The 20,120-nt window shown below is 35.8% G+C and overlaps 2 protein-coding genes and 1 non-coding gene across 3 annotated transcripts; 2 read left to right on the top strand and 1 right to left on the bottom strand.

Moving 5' to 3' along the window:
- The first annotated feature begins 745 nt into the window (after positions 1-745).
- On the top strand, positions 746-4,183 carry LOC130992100 (trans-cinnamate 4-monooxygenase). The gene is made up of 3 exons (XM_057916591.1): positions 746-1,882; positions 2,689-2,819; positions 3,394-4,183. The coding sequence occupies exons 1-3, from the start codon at positions 1,098-1,100 to the stop codon at positions 3,990-3,992; spliced, it is 1,515 nt and encodes a 504-aa protein (XP_057772574.1). The 5' UTR covers positions 746-1,097; the 3' UTR covers positions 3,993-4,183.
- Positions 4,184-11,119: 6,936 nt separating this feature from the next.
- LOC130992099 (trans-cinnamate 4-monooxygenase-like) lies at positions 11,120-14,593 on the top strand. The gene is made up of 3 exons (XM_057916590.1): positions 11,120-12,106; positions 12,186-12,319; positions 12,415-14,593. The coding sequence occupies exons 1-3, from the start codon at positions 11,319-11,321 to the stop codon at positions 13,008-13,010; spliced, it is 1,518 nt and encodes a 505-aa protein (XP_057772573.1). The 5' UTR covers positions 11,120-11,318; the 3' UTR covers positions 13,011-14,593.
- On the bottom strand, positions 14,290-14,399 carry LOC130996378 (small nucleolar RNA snoR100). The gene has a single exon (XR_009092560.1). It is a non-coding gene; the product is annotated as a small nucleolar RNA snoR100 (small nucleolar RNA).
- Positions 14,594-20,120: the final 5,527 nt, after the last annotated feature.

The following is a 20,120-nucleotide window of genomic DNA, read 5'->3' as shown; positions in this document are numbered from 1 at the left end:
TCAAACTCCAGATAAAATTATGATCAAAAGGCAAATTAAAAAGAAAATGAACAAAATTAATAAATCTTGGAACACCAAATACAAACAATTCAATTCTTAAAAAATGAAAGGATAATATATTATCCATTTTGAAGTGAAAATAAGGAAAGAAAAATGATAAATTTATCTTTTATATAAAATATGGGGAAAAAAAAATAAAGTATTTATTTTTTCATGTTAAATTTATCCATCAAAGTAATCGCACTCTTAGTTTGCAATAAACTATTTCAATCTATACTAATTGAAAAAGAGCCTAAGGCATCCTAAAGCACAACTTGTGGGTTGCCTATTTTACCCCTATATATTTAATTTTAAGGTTATTTTACATATTATATATTTATAAAAATATATTAATTCATTAGATATTACACTTAATTTATGTGATATATATCTATAAATATTGATAAATTTTTATAAATAAATATATATATTCAATAAATTATTAAATAGAGGTAATGAATTAATAAATTTTTAAAAATAATAAATTATCAAATAAAATAATATTAATTACACCTACCATGTTATGCTAGTAATAATAACATCGTCTGGATCAAGATTTTTAAATTGAATGAAAAGGAGATGTGTTTCTCCTCATGGATGTCTGGATCAATTTCTCATGTAATTGTGTAACTCCTTCAGTACCTCTGGTACCAAATGTTTGAATATATCTTCTTTTTCAGATAAAAAAAAAAGTAATAATAACATCGTCTACCTTACAATTGTAAATACTAAATACCCAGGGATAGTGTTGCAATTAAGGCAAAAAGGATGGCTAATCTACAAATACCAGAAAAAGAGTTCCGTTGACGTGTGGCTCACCAAACCCGCCACCTACCCCCGACGCCTTCCTCCTCCTCCACTTACCACACCATCCCACCGTTAACTCTTGACGCCGTCAAAAACCCGTCATCACCACCGGGCCCCCACCTCCCGCACTCTCACCTAAAACGTCTCCACACACTATAAAATCCCCAACCCCTCCGTTAAAGTGCTGCAGTTCCAAAAACCACCAACTCCCGCCATCACCACCGCCACTGCAGACCGCAAACCATTTTAAAATGGATCTCCTCCTCCTCGAGAAGGCGCTAATAGGCCTCTTCTCCGCCATCGTCGTCGCCGCGGTGGTGTCGAAGCTCCGCGGCAAGAAATTCAAGTTGCCGCCGGGACCGATTCCGGTCCCAATCTTCGGCAATTGGCTCCAGGTCGGGGATGATCTGAACCACCGCAACCTCACTGACTACGCGAAGCGTTTCGGCGACATCTTCCTCCTCCGCATGGGGCAGCGCAACCTCGCCGTCGTGTCGTCGCCGGAGTTGGCGAAGGAGGTCCTCCACACGCAGGGCGTGGAGTTCGGATCGCGCACGCGCAACGTCGTGTTCGACATCTTCACCGGTAAAGGTCAGGACATGGTGTTCACCGTGTACGGCGAGCACTGGCGCAAGATGCGGCGGATCATGACGGTGCCGTTCTTCACCAACAAGGTGGTGCAGCAGTACCGCCATGGCTGGGAGGCAGAGGCCGCCGCCGTCGTGGAGGACGTGAAGAAGAATCCGGAGTCGGCGACGAACGGGATCGTGCTGAGGCGGCGGCTGCAGCTGATGATGTACAACAACATGTACCGGATCATGTTCGATAGAAGGTTCGAGAGCGAGGACGATCCTCTGTTTGTGAAATTGAAGGCGTTGAATGGGGAGAGAAGCCGATTGGCACAGAGCTTCGAATACAACTATGGCGATTTCATCCCAATTTTGAGGCCTTTCCTTAGAGGTTACCTCAAGCTGTGCCAGCAGGTTAAGGAGAGAAGATTACAGCTGTTCAAAGACTATTTCGTTGATGAGAGAAAGTAAGTTAATTCTACCTTTTTCACTTTTTTGAAAAATAAAAAATAAATGCATTTTTCGGATACTTCAAGACCTTGGTATTTTCTATAATCTAAACTAATTTGCTTGATCCCATTAAAAGAGATAAAGATTGATTTTTCTAATAATATTATTAATCATATAAAGTAAACTCCCCTGAGTTGATTGTCTTTATGTTACGTGGGGACTTTTATTGCTCTGCATTCATATGATTTGGGAGTTATCTTGATTATGTCGAAAATTCTCTTTTAGGACTTAAGTAACTTTTGAGGAAAATGTATTGGAGGGGTTTTGGTCTTCTCTTCTTGCATAAATCTTGGTCGGATTCCACCTTAATTTTGATTATCTCATTTGTTGGCCAATGGTGTTTGTTGGTGTGATTGCTAGAATAGTGCTGCACTGCTGCTTTTAGTTTGCATACTGTTCACAGTATGTGCACAATAAATAGTCCTAGCAAGGATGCACAAATTTTAATAAAAATAATTATTATATTGTGATTGGAGAATAGTGGCCAATCTATGATTGATAATTTTTAAAAATAAAAATAGATTAATATTTGTTGACATCCAGGCTCTCCTTACAGAAAAAAAAAGCAGTAGGTTAGTTAATTAAGTGGACCCTGCATCTTTTATTGTAGGCTTTGGACTTTGATTTGGTCCTAATAAATAAAGATGTATTAGTGCTATGATTGTCCTTAACTTTTCATCGTAGCTGAGAAAATTTTCCGCTCCTATAATTTTTCCGTCGGTGCATAGAGAGGATACTCATTGGGGGTGTTTTGTTTATACAGGAAGCTGGTGAGCACAAAGGGGGGTGACAATGGCCTAAAGTGCGCGATCGATCACATGCTTGAAGCCCAGCAGAAGGGAGAGATCAACGAGGATAACGTCCTTTACATTGTTGAGAATATTAATGTTGCTGGTACGTTTCCACGCTTCATCTTTTCCTAACAAATTCATGTCATAAGTTATGTGAGTTCATGATTCAGATTCAAGCTATAATAATATTGTCGACTTATCTCAGTTGTTGAAGTTATGTGAGTTCATGATTCAAACATCAATGCGTATGTGCTTATACATTTTAGGCTTAATAATCTTATATCGAACTAATCACAATAAGCATATCAAGTTTTTAGTAGATTTTTTTAACACCTAAAAATCTGTTCTTGATACATTATTTTATCAATAAAGTTAGAGAAAGTCCAATTTTATTCTTGGGGGAATTCTTACAAGTTGGTTATTATTCAAAATTGTACTATTATTGTGGTAACTGGTAGGTGTCACAGATCTTCATAACTCCTAAGTTAGGTGCACTGAGTAGTTGTTCGCCTTCCACGTCACGTATCCGAACCTCCACACCTAACTCTTATATTAGGTTTTGATTTGCCCAACTACCATGAGATCACACCTTGAAAATTGTTTGAATTTAATTATGGCATAGTAGATTTCATACACTATATGAAACTTAAATAAAATATTTTATATCGATATTGCAGCAATTGAGACAACTCTATGGTCAATTGAGTGGGGCATTGCTGAGCTAGTGAACCACCCCGAGATCCAGAACAAGCTCCGACACGAACTCGACACGGTACTCGGCCCAGGAGTCCAAATAACAGAGCCGGATACTACCAAGCTCCCGTACCTTCAGGCTGTGGTCAAGGAGACCCTTCGTCTTCGAATGGCCATCCCGCTACTAGTGCCCCACATGAACCTCCACGACGCGAAGCTCGGCGGCTTCGACATCCCCGCCGAGAGTAAGATCTTGGTGAACGCTTGGTGGCTCGCCAACAACCCCGACCACTGGAAAAAGCCCGAAGAGTTTAGGCCCGAGAGGTTCTTGGAGGAGGAGGCTAAAGTTGATGCCAACGGCAACGACTTTAGGTACCTCCCGTTCGGGGTTGGCCGGAGGAGCTGCCCCGGGATCATTCTTGCGTTGCCTATTCTCGGCATCACGATAGGCCGTCTCGTGCAGAACTTCGAGCTGCTGCCTCCTCCGGGGCAGTCGAAGATCGACACATCGGAGAAGGGCGGGCAGTTCAGCCTCCACATTTTGAAGCACTCGACCATTGTTTTGAAGCCGAGATCATTTTGAAAAACACTAAAAAAAATCAATGGCTTTCTTTGAACATTTCTTGATTGTGTACTGAAAAATATTGAAGGGGCGAAGTTATGTTGTAATGATGATGTTTCTAAGTGCGATCGATCTTTGGATTTTACAAAATAGTCTACGTTATGTTGTAATATTCATGTTTCTAATGTTACTCAATCTTTTGATTTGTCAAACATTTCCTCTCGTTCTCGTACTTGGGTCTAAATGGAAAAGTCAAATAGTTTTACTTTTTGGATGGCATTGTTATATTACTATATGTGAATGTTGGGATCTAAGATCTATTCTATCTTCATTATAAAACCCATACGATAATATGTTGGCCGGGCCTACTAAGCCCCACCATCTAGAATTGCCGCTTTGTCTATTAATTTATTAGTAAAATAACGTAATTGTCATAATCCGTGTTGAGATCATGAGATTAAATAATGAATACACAGAGAGATGCCACAAGATTACAAATTCAGAAAGATGAAGGGATCAAAGCTTAATAATGGCGGCATTCTTGGTTTTTTTCATTATTATTATTATTATTATTATTATTATTATTATTATTATACAGTGTGAAAAAGGGTAATTTTGCTTTCCCCTCAAGTTTCAATCTACAAAATAAGCCCTATGCTAATTGCTAACTATGTTTTAGTTTTTGGATAATATTTGGCCAATCGTAAATAGACCAATCGTCATTATAGTATAAGTTGTATACCGTTATGAATTAGTAAAACCATATTCATGTAAAACTTATTATACTTGGAAACATCATAATTTTAATAGTTTAAAACTGTAATTAATATGTCAAGTAGTAAATTTATTCTTTGGAAGCTAAGTTGTGATGATCATCATGCACGGTTTATATTTTGAATGAATATATATTCTACAGAAATTTTAGCATTGTACACATCGTTAATAATGCCAACTTAGAAATATTAATTAATTGGTATAAATTGAATCCGTGGTGGTGGCTAGGCTGCTCCCAATCATGATCATCTTTTGTGGCCAAAACACGAGAAAAACAAAACTAAGAATAAAGAGAAAAATAAAGGTCGATCTCACCACTTAATTAGATTCACGATCCGTATTATTGAACCAATAGAGATGGTCTCTCACGTGGATGTTCACATGATTTGAATCACTTGCATATTTTAATATGATACTATCTAACATTTATTACAGGTGTCCTATTAGGATATTTAAGTGATCCGAACAGAAAAAATTATGGAATCTATTTGGTTTCCAAAAAATCATGATTCAATCTTTTGTCATGTTGGACATTTTAATTATTTATTGAAAAGTATATTTAGATAAAATTCAAATCATAGAAAATTATTCATAAAAAATATCACGATTCAGTCTTTTGCCAAGTGAACATTTTAATTGGTTCTTGAAAAATATATGTAGATATAACTCAAATAATAAATATAATTGATAATTATTAAAAGATTGGATTAGAATGGATCGTGAATGAAAGTAGTGCAAGTTCACATGTCGTCGACACGTCGTCAAACTTCAAATATTTAACTTTTGCATAACTTTATGCATATATTCACATAATAATATTAGTCCCTATTTTATTCTTTATAAAACAAATCTCATTCTAATATGTTTGGTTATTTTCTTGGCTGGCTGAGGTCTGGGCTAATAAACTTGCTGCAGGCCCAAATTGTTTTGGAGTTTCGGCTTGGTCCATTTGATCCGTTTATCAAAGGCCCAGAAGCCCATTTCTTGCAGCCACAATGAGAAGCTGTATTAATTTTGATATTAAAATCTTCTTGTATTATTTTCCTTAAATACTACCTTCATCATATTACAAATGTCCCATTATTTTTGGGCACATAGATTAAAAAATATGTAAAAAGTAGATAAAGTGGGTTGATGGAACTTATTTAAATATTAGGTATAGAAAAAGAATATATTGCCAAAAATAAAATGAGATATTTATAATGGGACATCCCATTATGAAAAGTGAGACATTTGTAATAGGACGGATGAAGTACATTATACAAGTTTGAGTTCTCTCTTAATAAAAAATCAAGAAGTTCTCGTAAATTGAGTTTGGAGGATCATGATAAACATGCATTTTTGCCTCTTACTCTTAGTATGTTATATTTGATGCTTAGTTGTGAGGATTTTGTGTGTTTGATGGTTTATTGGAGCTATTGGTTTTTTGTCAAGAACTTGTCACTTCCTTGTTGTTTGAACGAATTTTCAAAAATAATGAAGCAGAATTTGGAAGAATTGACTGAAATACAAGTTGTAGTTCGTCTCGATAGGAGTTCGTGGGAGCAAATGGATCGAAAATCGAACATCGAACGAGGAAGAACGGACCAAAATAAAATTGCTGCGCAAAATTGTCAAGGTCGTGCGGGCCAACATGCAACCGCATGCCAAGCATGGCTAGCATGACAGTCTAGCGAATTTGAGCAGACCATGCGGGCCAGACATGCGGCCGCATGGCCTAACCGCATGGTCTTCGCGTTTTTTCGCCCAAATTCAGTCTTTAAGTAAAAAATGCGATTTTTGGGAGTTTTGAGAGAGCCAGAAGACCTAGGGCACATAAAAGAACCCCAAGACACTTGGAACGGACTATCATTTTCATATTTATTTTCCTGAGAGCTATAGAGACAGACGGAGAAGACCGCAGGAGCAAGACTGAAGATTCATAGATTTCTTTACGGTTTTATTTGTTGATGTTGATTTCTTTTGTTCATGTTATTGTTCTAGTTCATATGTCTATGTGTGGCTAGAACATCTTTCATCCTAGGGTTAGGGAGTAAACAGATTTGGATTTTTGACAGTATTTAATTCATTTATCAAAATTAATTTTCCTTTTTTATGTTCTTGTGTATCTTGTTTGCTTTATTGATTGACCACCAATTTAGCATAATCATAGGTTTTAATTTGAGATCAAGAGATGATAATTATTACCTGAACTAAGAAAATAGAACACACTTATTCAATTCTAAAGGGAATTTATATTTGTGAGGACATTAATCCTAGAAATCTTTGGGAGCTGCATGTTAGAAGAGTGATCCGGGGACGATAGCCTTGCATTTAATGAACTGTTTGTATGCCACGAGAGTGGATATAAACTAACTGTGAGATTGTCGTAAGAGAATTATCTTGATTGTTGTTTTCAATCTGTTGAGATTTCCAATTTTCTTGATTTTTCCCTGCAGCTTGATATATTTGTTTTTCAGTATTTATATTTCTTAGTTTAAAATCAAATCTTCAATTCTGTTATTCAGATAGAGAATTATAATTTAGGATAGTACTTAGTATTAATTACTCCCTCCGTCCCAACTTTTTGTATCCACTTTTAATTGTAAATACTACTAAAAGTGGATACAAAAAGCTGGGATAGAGGGAGTAGTATTTAGTACCGCCTGCGTGCGGGAATTATGATTTACGGTGATCATGACTGAAAAAAAAGACTTCGTCAAAACTCATATCTAGGGGTGAGCAGAACTAAGTCAAAACCCACTAATCGGATTGAATCGATCAATTTGTCGATTTATAAAAGAATTTCGGTTCGGACCAATTTTAAGATATAGGGCCAAAAATTTGTTGGGTTGGTTTCAATTTGGGTGGCACAAATCCATCATAAACTGGATCGACCCAAATATTATATATATATATATATATATATATATATATAATATAATTTTTTTAATTGTTAGAGAACAACAATATTATGATTGATGATGAGTTTGAATCTTGTTGATATTTCTATGTCGATATGTATATGGCGTAAGCATCATCGGTCGTAGCTCCGAGCTGCGTGTATCTTGGGAAAAACAAGTTTAATTAAGAAAATATGAGTTTTTCTTCGAGCTGCTCGATAAAATGAGTGAAAATGAGTTGATCGATAAAAATATTTCATCCTACTTGATACAAATTTTTCATCATATTAAATATGTGAAAACAGCGTGAAAATGATAAAAAAAAAAAAAAAATATATGTATTCTCTCTCTCTCCCTTTTTTTTATTGAAGTAAATGGATCATTATAAGTGTCAACTAGTAGGCGGCATGCTCTTCAGAAAAATAAAGAAAAAAGAAATCGAGCTTACGAAATTGTAAAACGCATGAATCTGGTTGACCTTTTATTTAGCAATGGCATTGAAAGAATACATAGTGCTTCTTCTCATGCTTCATGCTTTAATTAGGAGAATCTAATTTTATATCAATTAAATTTTTGGGCGTTGGTTTATCTAACTATTAGAATATCTGAAAGAATCTTCATTTTTTAATTTCCAAAATAAAACTGGCCCATTCAACTGCTGCAATTTAGGATTTAGGAAATTAAAAAGAGAAATATACTCGGTCCGTTCACTTCTTGGTATTCCATTTTTGGTCTAAAATGGAGAATAGCTAAGATTTGATTTTAGTTATTAACATCGAATAGGTATGCTCGATTTATAAAGGGAAAATTGCACCTAAATACACAAACTTTGTCGAAAATCCATATTTGACGCGAAGTTAGGATTTTACATTTTAATACACCAATTTAAGAAGTTGTTCAATTTTGACACAATTTTGAATTCCGGCGACCGGGATATTGACGTGGCAGCGGGAATCGCCACGTCATCACCACGTCACACACACACACACACTCCACTCTCTCTCTCTCACACCCCACTCTCTCTCTCCTTCCACACGTCAGCTCCCCCCTCCCCCCAGCCACCCCGGTCGGACCCTCCTCCTCCCCACACCACCGCCGTCGAGCCCCCAACCGTAAACCCTCCCTCCCGCCGTCGAGCCCCCAGCCGCAAACCCTCACTCTCTCTCACCTTCCCCAAACACCTTACACCACCTCCCAAACTCATATGGCGCCTCCCCTCAGATCCAGACGGCGGAGGGCACTCGGCGGTGGGAGATCCCCTCAAATCCAGAGCTAGGGTTTTTGTCTCGCCAAGCTGCCACTGCAGCGCCGTCGCCTCCTCTCTGGTCAAGGGCGTGTCATCATCGCACGAACACCAGAAAACTCAGATCGAATTTTCCCCGCGAATGAGAAGTCCCGTCCCCGCCTCCTTTCCTGCCCCGCCGAATCGCGCCACCACTGAACGAATTCACGCCACCATCAAACGACGGGCCTCTGCCACCATGGTGAAAATCGAGGGTGAACCTTAACCCGCGGCGCCTCGACTCCAAAAATCGGAGGAGACGTCAAAGGGAGGCGCTGTTGCTGCTCTTCGAGCTTTGGTAGAGAGAGAGAGAGAGAGAACATAGAGACAAGGGTGACGACGGCGGGAGGGAGGGTTTACGGTTGGAGGCTCGACGGCGGTGGTGTGGGGAGGAGGAGGGTCCGACCGGGGTGGCTGGGGGGAGGGGGGAGCTGACGTGTGGAAGGAGAGAGAGAGTGGGGTGTGAGAGAGAGAGAGTGGAGTGTGTGTGTGTGTGTGACGTGGTGATGACGTGGCGATTCCGGCTGCCACGTCAATATCCCGGTCGCCGGAATTCAAAATTGTGTCAAAATTGAACAACTTCTTAAATTGGTGTATTAAAATGTAAAATCCTAACTTCGCGTCAAATATGGATTTTCGACAAAGTTTGTGTATTTAGGTGCAATTTTCCCATTTATAAAATATAAGTAGGTTTATAATTTATTATGTTCAAGGTCCTCTCAAAAAAAATTATTGTGATTAACACAATTAATTTGATGTAAACTTGAATAAATTTGAAATTCAATTTTTAAAATTTGGTGGATATTAATCGAGAATGTTATTTCTTGACAAATAATTCGATATAAATGAATTCTAGTAGAATATTCTTTATCGTTGTTTAAAAATATCAAAAAAACTATTAGGATTTTTTATTTATATTTATTAATTATATTTAATCAATAAATGTAATAATTAAATTATATTAACATGCATATTTTTTCTGCCTAAAAAAACCATGCACATTTTTTTCCTAGTAACTTTAATAATAACAACAATATACATTATTAAGGTTATCACAAAATCTTGGGTATATCTGGGTGTACCGTACAATCGAATTGACCCGTACCTAAAATAGTAGTATTATTTATATGGGTTGAGTCAGGATATGGGTTCAAATCAGGGTGCGGGTCAAAATTTAATTAAGTGAAGGTATAACCCGATTGTACGGTACATTCGAGTGTACCCAAGACCACCTCTTAAGTTATATACCACATGAATCGTACTCTTAAAATTAAATTAATACTGCGTAATAGCGGAAGCAATAATAGTAGTACCCTAAACCCTAAATGAGTAGCAATGATAATAATAATAAAAATTAATAGTAGCTAAACCCTAAATAGTAGCAATGCTTGTTGTTGTTGCTCCAGCCCCAAATACAACCGGAGTTCTACTATCAAGTTTGGATACTTGGAATCCTCTTCACCATATAAAGATGTGAAAATATCTACACCATATTCAGGTGAGATCATTATACCACATAAAGATTAAAAAATTACGACGTGTAATCATTATACCCCACAAAGATTAAAAAATTACGTATGCAGGCAAGACCTCTCATAAAGAAGAGTATTTAAGTGCTTCAATTTTATCACTTGAGTTAAATATCATTGGCTTTATATTTTTCTTCTCTGTTTTACGCTAAATTTGTTGTACATCATAACAATATTTACGCGATAATACTATAAAAGTAATTAAGTGTATATACAGAAAAAATTATTGCTAAAACTTGTACAAGTATTTTTTAAGTTTAAAATTTAAAAATTTGAGTATTATTTTATTTAATTGGAGCATCCGCATTGGTGTTACATGATAGCTTACATGATAGCTTACTTTATGGAGGGATCACATGGTGTAAAGAGGCTGCATTGGGGTTACATGATAGCCTAATGATTTTTTTAGTTTTGATTTTTATGCTTTTTCACTTAAATTTAATTGCTCAAATTTAAATAACACATTTTACTAATATTAAAATTTCATTAAAATAAAAAACCTAAAAATTACATAAAAAAATTAAAAAGTAAGCCGCTATCGTGTAAGCGATGCGGATGCTCTTAATGACAGGGACTTAACTACGAATAGGATGGTACTATATATTACTATGTAGAAAAAAAGTTATTGATAAAACCTGTATTTTTATGATATGTCATGTCAACTAAAATCATGAAAATTTCAATAATCAGTAAAACACAAAATAAAAATAAAATAAAAATAAAATTAAAATAATACAACATGAAAAAAAAAAGTATTAAACATACCATATACATAACCTCAACAAGAAATAAAAAATAAAAAATCCATGCATATATAATATAAATATGGGTTGCAACATGAAAACATTAACCACCAATTTCTGATCATCACTTTTCCAACATGGAAGTCCTCCTCTTCCTCCAGAAACTCCTCCTCAGCCTCCTCGCCGCGGCGGCCACGGCAGTTGCCATATCGAAGGTCCGGCGGCGGCGCCTGAACCTCCCGCCCGGGCCGTTGAGCCTCCCGATATTCGGCAGCTGGCTCCAAATCGGCAACAGCTTCGACCACCACGACTTCGTGGCCCTGGGGAAGAAGTTCGGCGACGTGTTCCTCCTCCGCATGGGGCAGCGCGACATCTCGGTGGTGTCGTCGCCGGAGCTGGCGAAGGAGGTGCTGGTGACGCAGGGGAAGGAGTTCGGGTCGCGTTCGAGAAACATCGTGTTCGACATCTTCACGGGGAAGGGGCAGGACATGATCTTCACCGAATACGGCGACCACTGGCGGAAGATGCGGCGGATCGTCACCGTCCCCTTCTTCACCAACAAGGTCGTGCAACACTACAGCGCCGACTGGGAGGCGGAGGCCGCGGCCGTGGTGGCCGACGTGCGGGGGAACCCGGCGGCCGCGGCGGAGGGGGTGGTGCTGCGGCGGAGGCTGGAGCTCATGGTGTATAACAATGTGTATAAGATCATGTTTGACAGGAAGTTTGAGAGCGAGGAAGATCCATCTTATGTGAAGCTCAAGAGTGTGAATGCTGAGAGGAGCAGATTGGGTCAGAGTCTCAACTATAATTTTGGTGATTTCATCCCAATTTTGAGGCCCTTTTTGAGAGGCTATTTGAAGATATGCAGGGAGGTCACTAGGAGGAGGTTGGACCTATATAAACACACTTTTCTAAAACAGAGAAAGTATGTTTCTTCCTCCTACCAATATAATTTGTGTTATTGTAAAGAATCATAGTCGAATATTTGTGATATTTGAATGCAGGAATCTTGTATCCACGACAACGATAGACAAGAATGGGTTGAAATGTGGGGTTGATCACTTTCTCGAAGCTCAACACAATGGAGAGATCAATGAAGACAATCTCCTATACATTGTTGAGAACATGAATGTTGCCGGTACATTAATCAATGAATCATGCATCCTATTCAAAATAATTAATTAATGATATTTTGTTGGATTGACCATAACTAATATAATCTGAAATGGGCAGCAATCGAGACGACTGTTTGGGCACTTGAATGGACCATTGCGGAACTCATCAACTACCCTCAAATCCAAGAAAAAGTTCGGGCCGAGATCCGTACGGTCCTCGGCCCGGAACAACAAGTGAGCGAGTCGGATACTAACAAACTCCCATATCTCCAAGCCGTGATCAAAGAAACTCTTCGTCGTAGAATGGTGGTTCCATGTCTACTCCCTCACATGAACCTCCACCAAGCCAAGCTCGGAGGGTTCGACATCCCGGCCCAGAGCCGAGTCCTGGTCAACGCGTGGTGGCTGGCCAACAACCCGGCCCATTGGAACAAGCCCGAAGAATTTAGGCCCGAGAGATTCTTGGAAGAGGAATCTAGGGTTGAGGCCACCGGCAATGACTTCAAATACATCCCATTTGGAGTGGGTCGCCGGAGCTGCCCGGGAATCGTCCTCGCCATGCCTGTTTTGAGCATCACTTTGGGCAGGCTCGTGCAGAATTTCGAGCTTCTGCCACCGCCCGGGCAGTCCAAGATCGACACCGCTGAGAACAACGGGCAGTTTGCTGCCCGGATGTTGAATCATTACACGGTCGTCATGAAGCCAATCAACTAATGCTTTGAGGCCTTATTTGTTTGAATAAGGTACATGCATGCATAATAACGATTTACACGGCTTCTCTATTTTCTAAAATTGGGTTTTTATCTTGGAATGCGATTTCCGAATTTTATTTTCCTTTTTTTCGTTTTCATGAGATACATGCGGTATCTTATACGAAATTACTATATCAATATAAAAAGTGATGTGCTATTAAAAGTAGATGACGTTTGAAATGTAATAATACAACTTAAACTTATGTACCAGTTTTAGGATTGGAATCATGAGGTGGGACATTTTAATTTGTCTTTGAGAAGATTAATTGTTCCAACCATGTGCAATGCGATATAGATTGAAGGGTTGGAACACGAATACAGCTGTATATCGATTTTATTTTCGTAGTTCTAATCAAGATGTCAACAAAATGATACTCCTATGAAGTATGAACCTTGCACACTATGAACGTAAACACTTTATTTTTTTTTGAAGGTAAAGACGATTCATATATTAATGCAAATCAGAATCAACAACGTTTAGTAGCCAATTAGAAAAATCAACCTTCCAAACAACATCATCAGAAGACAATGAAAAACGAGCAAGCTCGTGAGCAGCTTGATTGACTACTTGAATTACTAGTACTACTCTCATATTTATGAATATTGAAATTAAGCATGTCTTTCAATGCAACTTAAATTTTTTTGACGACGAAGAATACGACTCACTAAATGGAGTATTTAATAAAGGTGAATTATTGAATTATTTTGTAAGAAACTAACGGTCAGGTGAAATAAAAAATTGTTATTTTAATACTATGATGGATTTCACTTCTTATTAAATGTTTCAATACAATTTGCTTCAAATTACTCTGTGGAAATATTAAATTACTATCAAATTTAACATATTAATGTTTCTGAATGACATGTTACTTCTAAATTGAAATTTGGATACAGTTGACTTTCAGCCCAAAATTAGAAATTATTATATGACGTCAAGTTACATTTTAACTAATAAACATAAATTTCAAATTTTCTCATCCAGAAAATCAAATAATGAAGTATCAAGAAATTTTCCAGTTAACTAAAGTTACAGAAGATTCAGATCCCAAAACTAGGTCAAAGAATAACCTGGAAAAAAACAATTGAAATAAACTGCTGTAAATATAATTTGTTTATAAAATTCAAAAACTACAATTGGATACAAAATTGCCAATCTAAAAAACAAAATCAATGAATATATACTTGGGTTAAAAATTGCAATTTAAGAAATTCAAAAATCAAACGAAGAATTATTTAGAAAAAATTGTAGGTCTAAAACCAGGCCCCCAAGTCATGAAGAGAAATCGGAGGGGGCAGACATGCCGACCTTGTAACATCGCTCTCTGTGCACATTACCATGCTTCCTTCATTATTTTTCAATCCAGAGCATCGGCTTATTGTACACAGATCCAACCAAAATTAATAGCACAAGAAAATGTTTGGGTGTGAAAGAAAAATATCAAATTTAAATAGAAAACAGAAAAACGAAACGATGAAGAAAATATTCCCAAATTAAATTGTGAAGGCGGACATTGCAGCTGCGAAGAGCTTGGATAATCTGAATCTGAAGGGGAAATAGTTTGCGATTTACTATTTATAGGAGTATGGACCAGCTAGGGTTTGACGGAGTGATTGTTGGATTACCGGAAATACCCTTTGTTGGGCTTATAGAGCCTGGATTTGGGCCGATATCCAAGGCTGATAATTGGACAATTAATATACTTATTAATTTCATTTTTATTTGTCGGTCTTTAATTGTTTTTAGTTGTATCATTATTTAGGGATGGCAATCGGGTACGACGGGTACGGATAGTGACTATTCATACTCATACCCACGAACTAAATGGATAGTGGTTGCTACCCACGAAACTATCCATGGATATCAAATGGTATCCAAACCCGCTACCCGCGGATACCCGCTACCCGTCGGGTATCCGCGAAACCCGCTATCCGACGGGTATCCGTCACCCATTATCCGACGGATACCCGCTATCCGCCGGATACCCACGAAATAGAATTTAAATATAAATTTACAACAAATTTAATAGAAAAAAATCAGCACAAATAGCATAGTTCAAATCCACAAAGAACAATGTTTAAATTCAAATTCACAAAGAACAATGTTCAAATTCATCAACTAAAATATAAAATTCAACAAAGAACAATGTCTATAATTGCTCGACAGTAGAAATAGAACCCTCTTCATTGAACTCATCTTCTTCATCTTCAAGAACAATGTCTATAATTGCTGGACGGACGGCGAGCGGCGGCCGTCGAGTGGCTGCCGGCTGATGGCTGGAATCGCGACTTCGCGAGGAGGGCTGGGGAAGAAACGGCTGAAGGAAGGGGCGTAGGGAAATTACTAGGGTTTAGGTTTTGCTCAATATTAGACTTTGAGCCTTATTGTTTGGGCCTATTTTAAAATATAAAATACTAGCCCATAATTTCAAAATATGTATTTAAAGCCCATATTTTATAGAATTTTTTGTGGATATTTGATGGATAATTGACGGGTAATTGGCGGGTATTTTTCGCGGGTAAACGGGTTTCGCGGGTATGGATAGTAAGTATCCAAACCCATACCCACGAACTAAATGGATAGTGAATTGTACCCACGAAACTATCCGTGGATATCAAATGGTATCCAAACCCACCCTAATGGGTTCGGGTTTTCACGGATATCCGCTACCCGCGGGTAGATTGCCATTCATTATCGTAAAAATGTTTTTTTTTATGATCAATATCGAAAAATGTTTTCGGGTGAAAGTTTAGATATTCATTCTATATTTTCGGTTGAAAAACAAAAAATAAGGGATCGGGTTGATTTGGTAAATGGCTTGGAGTCGATCTTTGTAGGCATATGATCTTTATAAAAGGAAAAATATATTTTTATTAATTTTATATTTGTAATTAGTTTTGAAATTTTATATTTTATAAGGTAAAGATCAGTATCAATATTTTTTGAAACAAGTTAAATTTTGATATATACTCATATTTCGAGAGCTAATAAAATCATGTCATATTAATCCTAAATTTTGAATGTGTAGACATTTTACACTCGTGTGAAAGAGTCTTCCACTTGGATAATTTTTCATAGAGTTAGATAGTTTGAGCCCACATGATTATAGTTGTATAGAGAGTTGGAATTTGAGGTTTGAGCCCACATGATTATAGACTTAGGACTAATATGACATGATTTTATTAGCTCTCGAAATATGAGTTATATCAAAATTTAACTTGTTTCTAAAAATACAACTATAAATATGTGTTTCTATCAAATCATAATTGAATAGCTCACAATTGAAAGAGAATTTCTTTATTACGAATTTCTTTTCAATATTTAGGCGTCTTGTTCAAGGCGTTTTTCGTAAAAGTGGACCAAAACTGATCAAGTTAAATTCAACTTTCAATTCAAAGATGAGAAGAAGGTCATTTGCATCAACATTATAAAGTTCAAGTGAAACCCAACCTTTGATTGATATGCTAATCTAAGGCCAAGTTCAATCAATAGTTGGGTCAATATTTGAAACAAAACAATTTCATTGGTTCAACTTTCAACAACACTCAATGATAGTGAACTTTGTGAAGTTTACGAAATCAAGTCAATAAAAAGAATATAATATCAATGACTACATCAATTATTGTGAGGGCTTTAGTCTCAATTGCAAAGATCGTCTGTTGGAGACTTCAACAACTGAAATGTGCATCTAAAATATGCATTGGAGTTTTTCAATTTATTTTGAAAGGAATTCAACCAAAAAATTTCAAGGAATTGGCGATTAGAGCTCATGATATGAAGTTAAGCATTATTGCAAATGAAGTTAAAGCATGATCGATGCAAGAGCCTCGCAACTTTGATGGAAAAAATTAAAATGATGGGGCAAATATTTTGAATAATCTTAAATTGAAAAGGAATAGGAGAATGTGTATCTAATAACGAATTCATCTTTCAAGATATGATGTAATCCTTAAATTCCTACTTAATAAGAGTCTAAATTATTGATAAAGCTCTAGACACAAGCAAAAACTATCTAACTCCATGAAAAATTATCCAAGTGGAAGACTCTTCGACACGAGTGTAAAATGTCTGCACATTCAAACTCAAGTTGAATGCTCTTTCACACGAGTATAAGGCATCTAAAAAATCAAATTTAAGTGTAAACTCATTGTTACGTGTATAAAAAAGTCTCCAGATTCAAAAAATAGCTTTTTGACATGAATTTAAAAAAAAGGTTTATGAATCAAGTCAAGAAAACTTTTTGATACGAGCATAAACTTAATATCCATATTTCCTTTTCCGGACATCCCGCATTTTGGTATTCATTTATATTTTTAGTAAAAGTAGGTGAGACCCTTATTCCACTTTAATTACTTTAATACTTACATAAAAGGTAAGGCTCGTATTCCACTCACAACACACGTACCCAACTACTTTATTAGAACCCATGTTATTCTCAAATAAAATACTAAAAATTGAGACGGATGGAATAATAAATTCAAGTTTAAGAACACTTAAACATGAGTACGAACTATTTGCAAGTTTTAAATTCATAAACTCTTTGATATAAGTATAAATATCTAATTAATTCAAAATTTACAAGACTCGCTCATTTTCACAACAAATCGTGTATGAACAAGTATTGAAATGCATCTGTAGGCACATGAATTTTACAAAAATGAAAAATATAGTGTTATTGGTTTTATATTTCTAGTAGGTGAGTCTTATAAGAACTAAGTTTAAATAAGATATATTATCAATAAAAAACTGATCTTTATATGGTAAAGATCAAGATCAATTTAATTGGAAGCAAGTCAAATCTTTATATTGATAAATATCAATCTTCGTGAGTCAATGATGTCGTTAGTTTTAGGCTCATAATAATGTGGACTCAAGTCGAAAGCCCGACTCTCCATATAACGATTAATAAATATTGGTATAAACACACAACATCATAATTGCATAGCTCATAATTGGAGGAAAAACTATCTCCAATATTCAAGGTGATCCATTAAGGTTCAAAGCGTTCTTTGAGGAAGTGTCCAACACTCAAGCCAGGACCAATATTCAATTTGAAAACAAAGGTGAATGCCCTTTGCATCAGCGTTATAAAGCCCTAAGCTCAAGTTGTACCCAATGATCGATTCAAAAATAAGGCGAAGACCCTCACATCAATTTCATGAAGCAGGAAGACCAAGTCCAAGAAGACCGAGATGTATTTTTTTAAAACAAATCTCAAGGACTACTCAAATATCTTTCAATGATTAACTTGAAGAGAAGAATTATATGATTAAATAAAGTAGTAACCCATACATAAGTAATTTTACTACCCATACATAAGTAATTTTCAGTCCATAAATATTGAATTTGTGCGCTCTTTGGTATTTGCTTGATTAAATATTTAAATTTATGTTTATAATGTTAAATCTTTATTTCAAATTTGAATTTTAATAAGATCAATATTGATTTCAGTCTTGTTTATCATGTTTATAGTATCTTAGTTCTATAATAGTCATTTAAGGACATGTTCTAGTAGTTTGATTTTAAAAGATATCGATAATACTCAAAATAACAATATACATATTTATTTATTTATTTATTTTTGAATTAGGATTACAAGAGGTATCTAAATATAATCAAATAAATATTCATAAACAGGCGGAACCTCTACACCACACAAATGTAAAAAAATAACCGCACTCAAGTGGAACCACTACACCACACAAAAATGAAAAAATAACACCGTAGATTAAACCCAAAATCTCTATCATAAAAGAAAATTTTTAGGTGCTTCAATTTTGCCACTTGAATTATGCCTTGATCAAAATAACATGTATTAGTCAAGATATCACCTCAAAATTGTGAATGGTTATGACTAATTGGATGGGGAAATTAATTAGGATGTTCATGTATATATTCTCAAAAAGAGTTAGGATGCTCATGTATAATGTTGTGGACAATATCTACAAGGTCCAAATTGCGTATGCTCGACAAGTTATAAATAGATATGTGTGATTGATTAATTTTTATAATATACATTAATGCACTGAAATAACATGTACTCTTAACGTTTTTGTAATATTTAAATAACATTATATCTCAAAATAACATTTTAATACATCGTGGCAACTCGAAAAGCAGCGTTAACTTTCCGGAGCCGGAAAAATGAATACCAAGTACAATTGATATAAAATTGTGCAGTAGTTTAAAGTAAACAAAATATTTTTAATAATTCATGATATAATTGATGTGAAAATAATTTCAGATTTAAAATTATATTTATCCTAATCAATTTGAAGAGATTACAATTGATACATAATTATAGTGATTTGATTAATTTTAGATATTCAGATTTTTTACATATGCTAACTTAACCTTCAACAAAATAAATAAATAAGTATGTTAAAATTCCATGTATCACCATAATAAATTGGCCGATTATCGACGGAAATCTCTGTCAGTGAAGCCATCATTTCCGTCGATATTCGCGATCACCGTCCATCGTTGTTTCGTCATTACGACAGTCGGTAATTTATGACGGAACAATTTCCGTCGATGTCCATCATCTTTTCTTGTATTGTATAATCATAAGTTATATCAATATTAATTTTCAATAATTTTATTTATATTTACTGAACATATATAATCCATTTAGACAACAATATATTTATTACATATTTCTATAATTAACATAACATGAATACTTGAGATATAAAAACTAACTAATATTTTAAATGAGATAATAAAAAACATCACAACAAAAAAAAAATCGTATATATGATATAGAATAGACAAAATAAAATATAAAAAGAAACTTGAAAATATAAAATGCAATAGATTATAATAATGGCACACATTTCAACAAAATAAATAAAGGGAACTAAACTTTACCCTAATTAGTTGATTTGGTTTTTTGTAGTGTCTGCATGCTTACCCGTGTATTTATGGGCAAATATAAAATGCGTTTATATTTGATTTTGGTTGTTCAGAGTGTTTGTCTGTAGCTTCATGCTTACTTGTATTCGTGGGTGTGTTGCATGTTATGACCCATTAAAGCCTTGCTACTTGCTTACCTGTACGTACCACTAAACTGTA

This window comes from Salvia miltiorrhiza, chromosome 7, assembly GCF_028751815.1.
Source record: "Salvia miltiorrhiza cultivar Shanhuang (shh) chromosome 7, IMPLAD_Smil_shh, whole genome shotgun sequence".
Lineage (NCBI taxonomy): Eukaryota > Viridiplantae > Streptophyta > Magnoliopsida > Lamiales > Lamiaceae > Salvia > Salvia miltiorrhiza.
This window is presented reverse-complemented; position numbering and strand designations above follow the sequence as displayed.

What these genes read in the sequence shown, in the direction of transcription:
- LOC130992100 (XM_057916591.1), top strand. Translation starts at nt 1,098, where the DNA reads ATGGATCTCCTCCTCCTCGAGAAGGCGCTAATAGGCCTCTTCTCCGCC. An exon ending in TATTTCGTTGATGAGAGAAA is followed by an intron (nt 1,883 to 2,688) that starts GTAAGTTAATTC and finishes TTGTTTATACAG; the next exon opens with GAAGCTGGTGAGCACAAAGG. An exon ending in TGAGAATATTAATGTTGCTG is followed by an intron (nt 2,820 to 3,393) that starts GTACGTTTCCAC and finishes TCGATATTGCAG; the next exon opens with CAATTGAGACAACTCTATGG.
- LOC130992099 (XM_057916590.1), top strand. Translation starts at nt 11,319, where the DNA reads ATGGAAGTCCTCCTCTTCCTCCAGAAACTCCTCCTCAGCCTCCTCGCC. An exon ending in ACTTTTCTAAAACAGAGAAA is followed by an intron (nt 12,107 to 12,185) that starts GTATGTTTCTTC and finishes ATTTGAATGCAG; the next exon opens with GAATCTTGTATCCACGACAA. An exon ending in TGAGAACATGAATGTTGCCG is followed by an intron (nt 12,320 to 12,414) that starts GTACATTAATCA and finishes TGAAATGGGCAG; the next exon opens with CAATCGAGACGACTGTTTGG.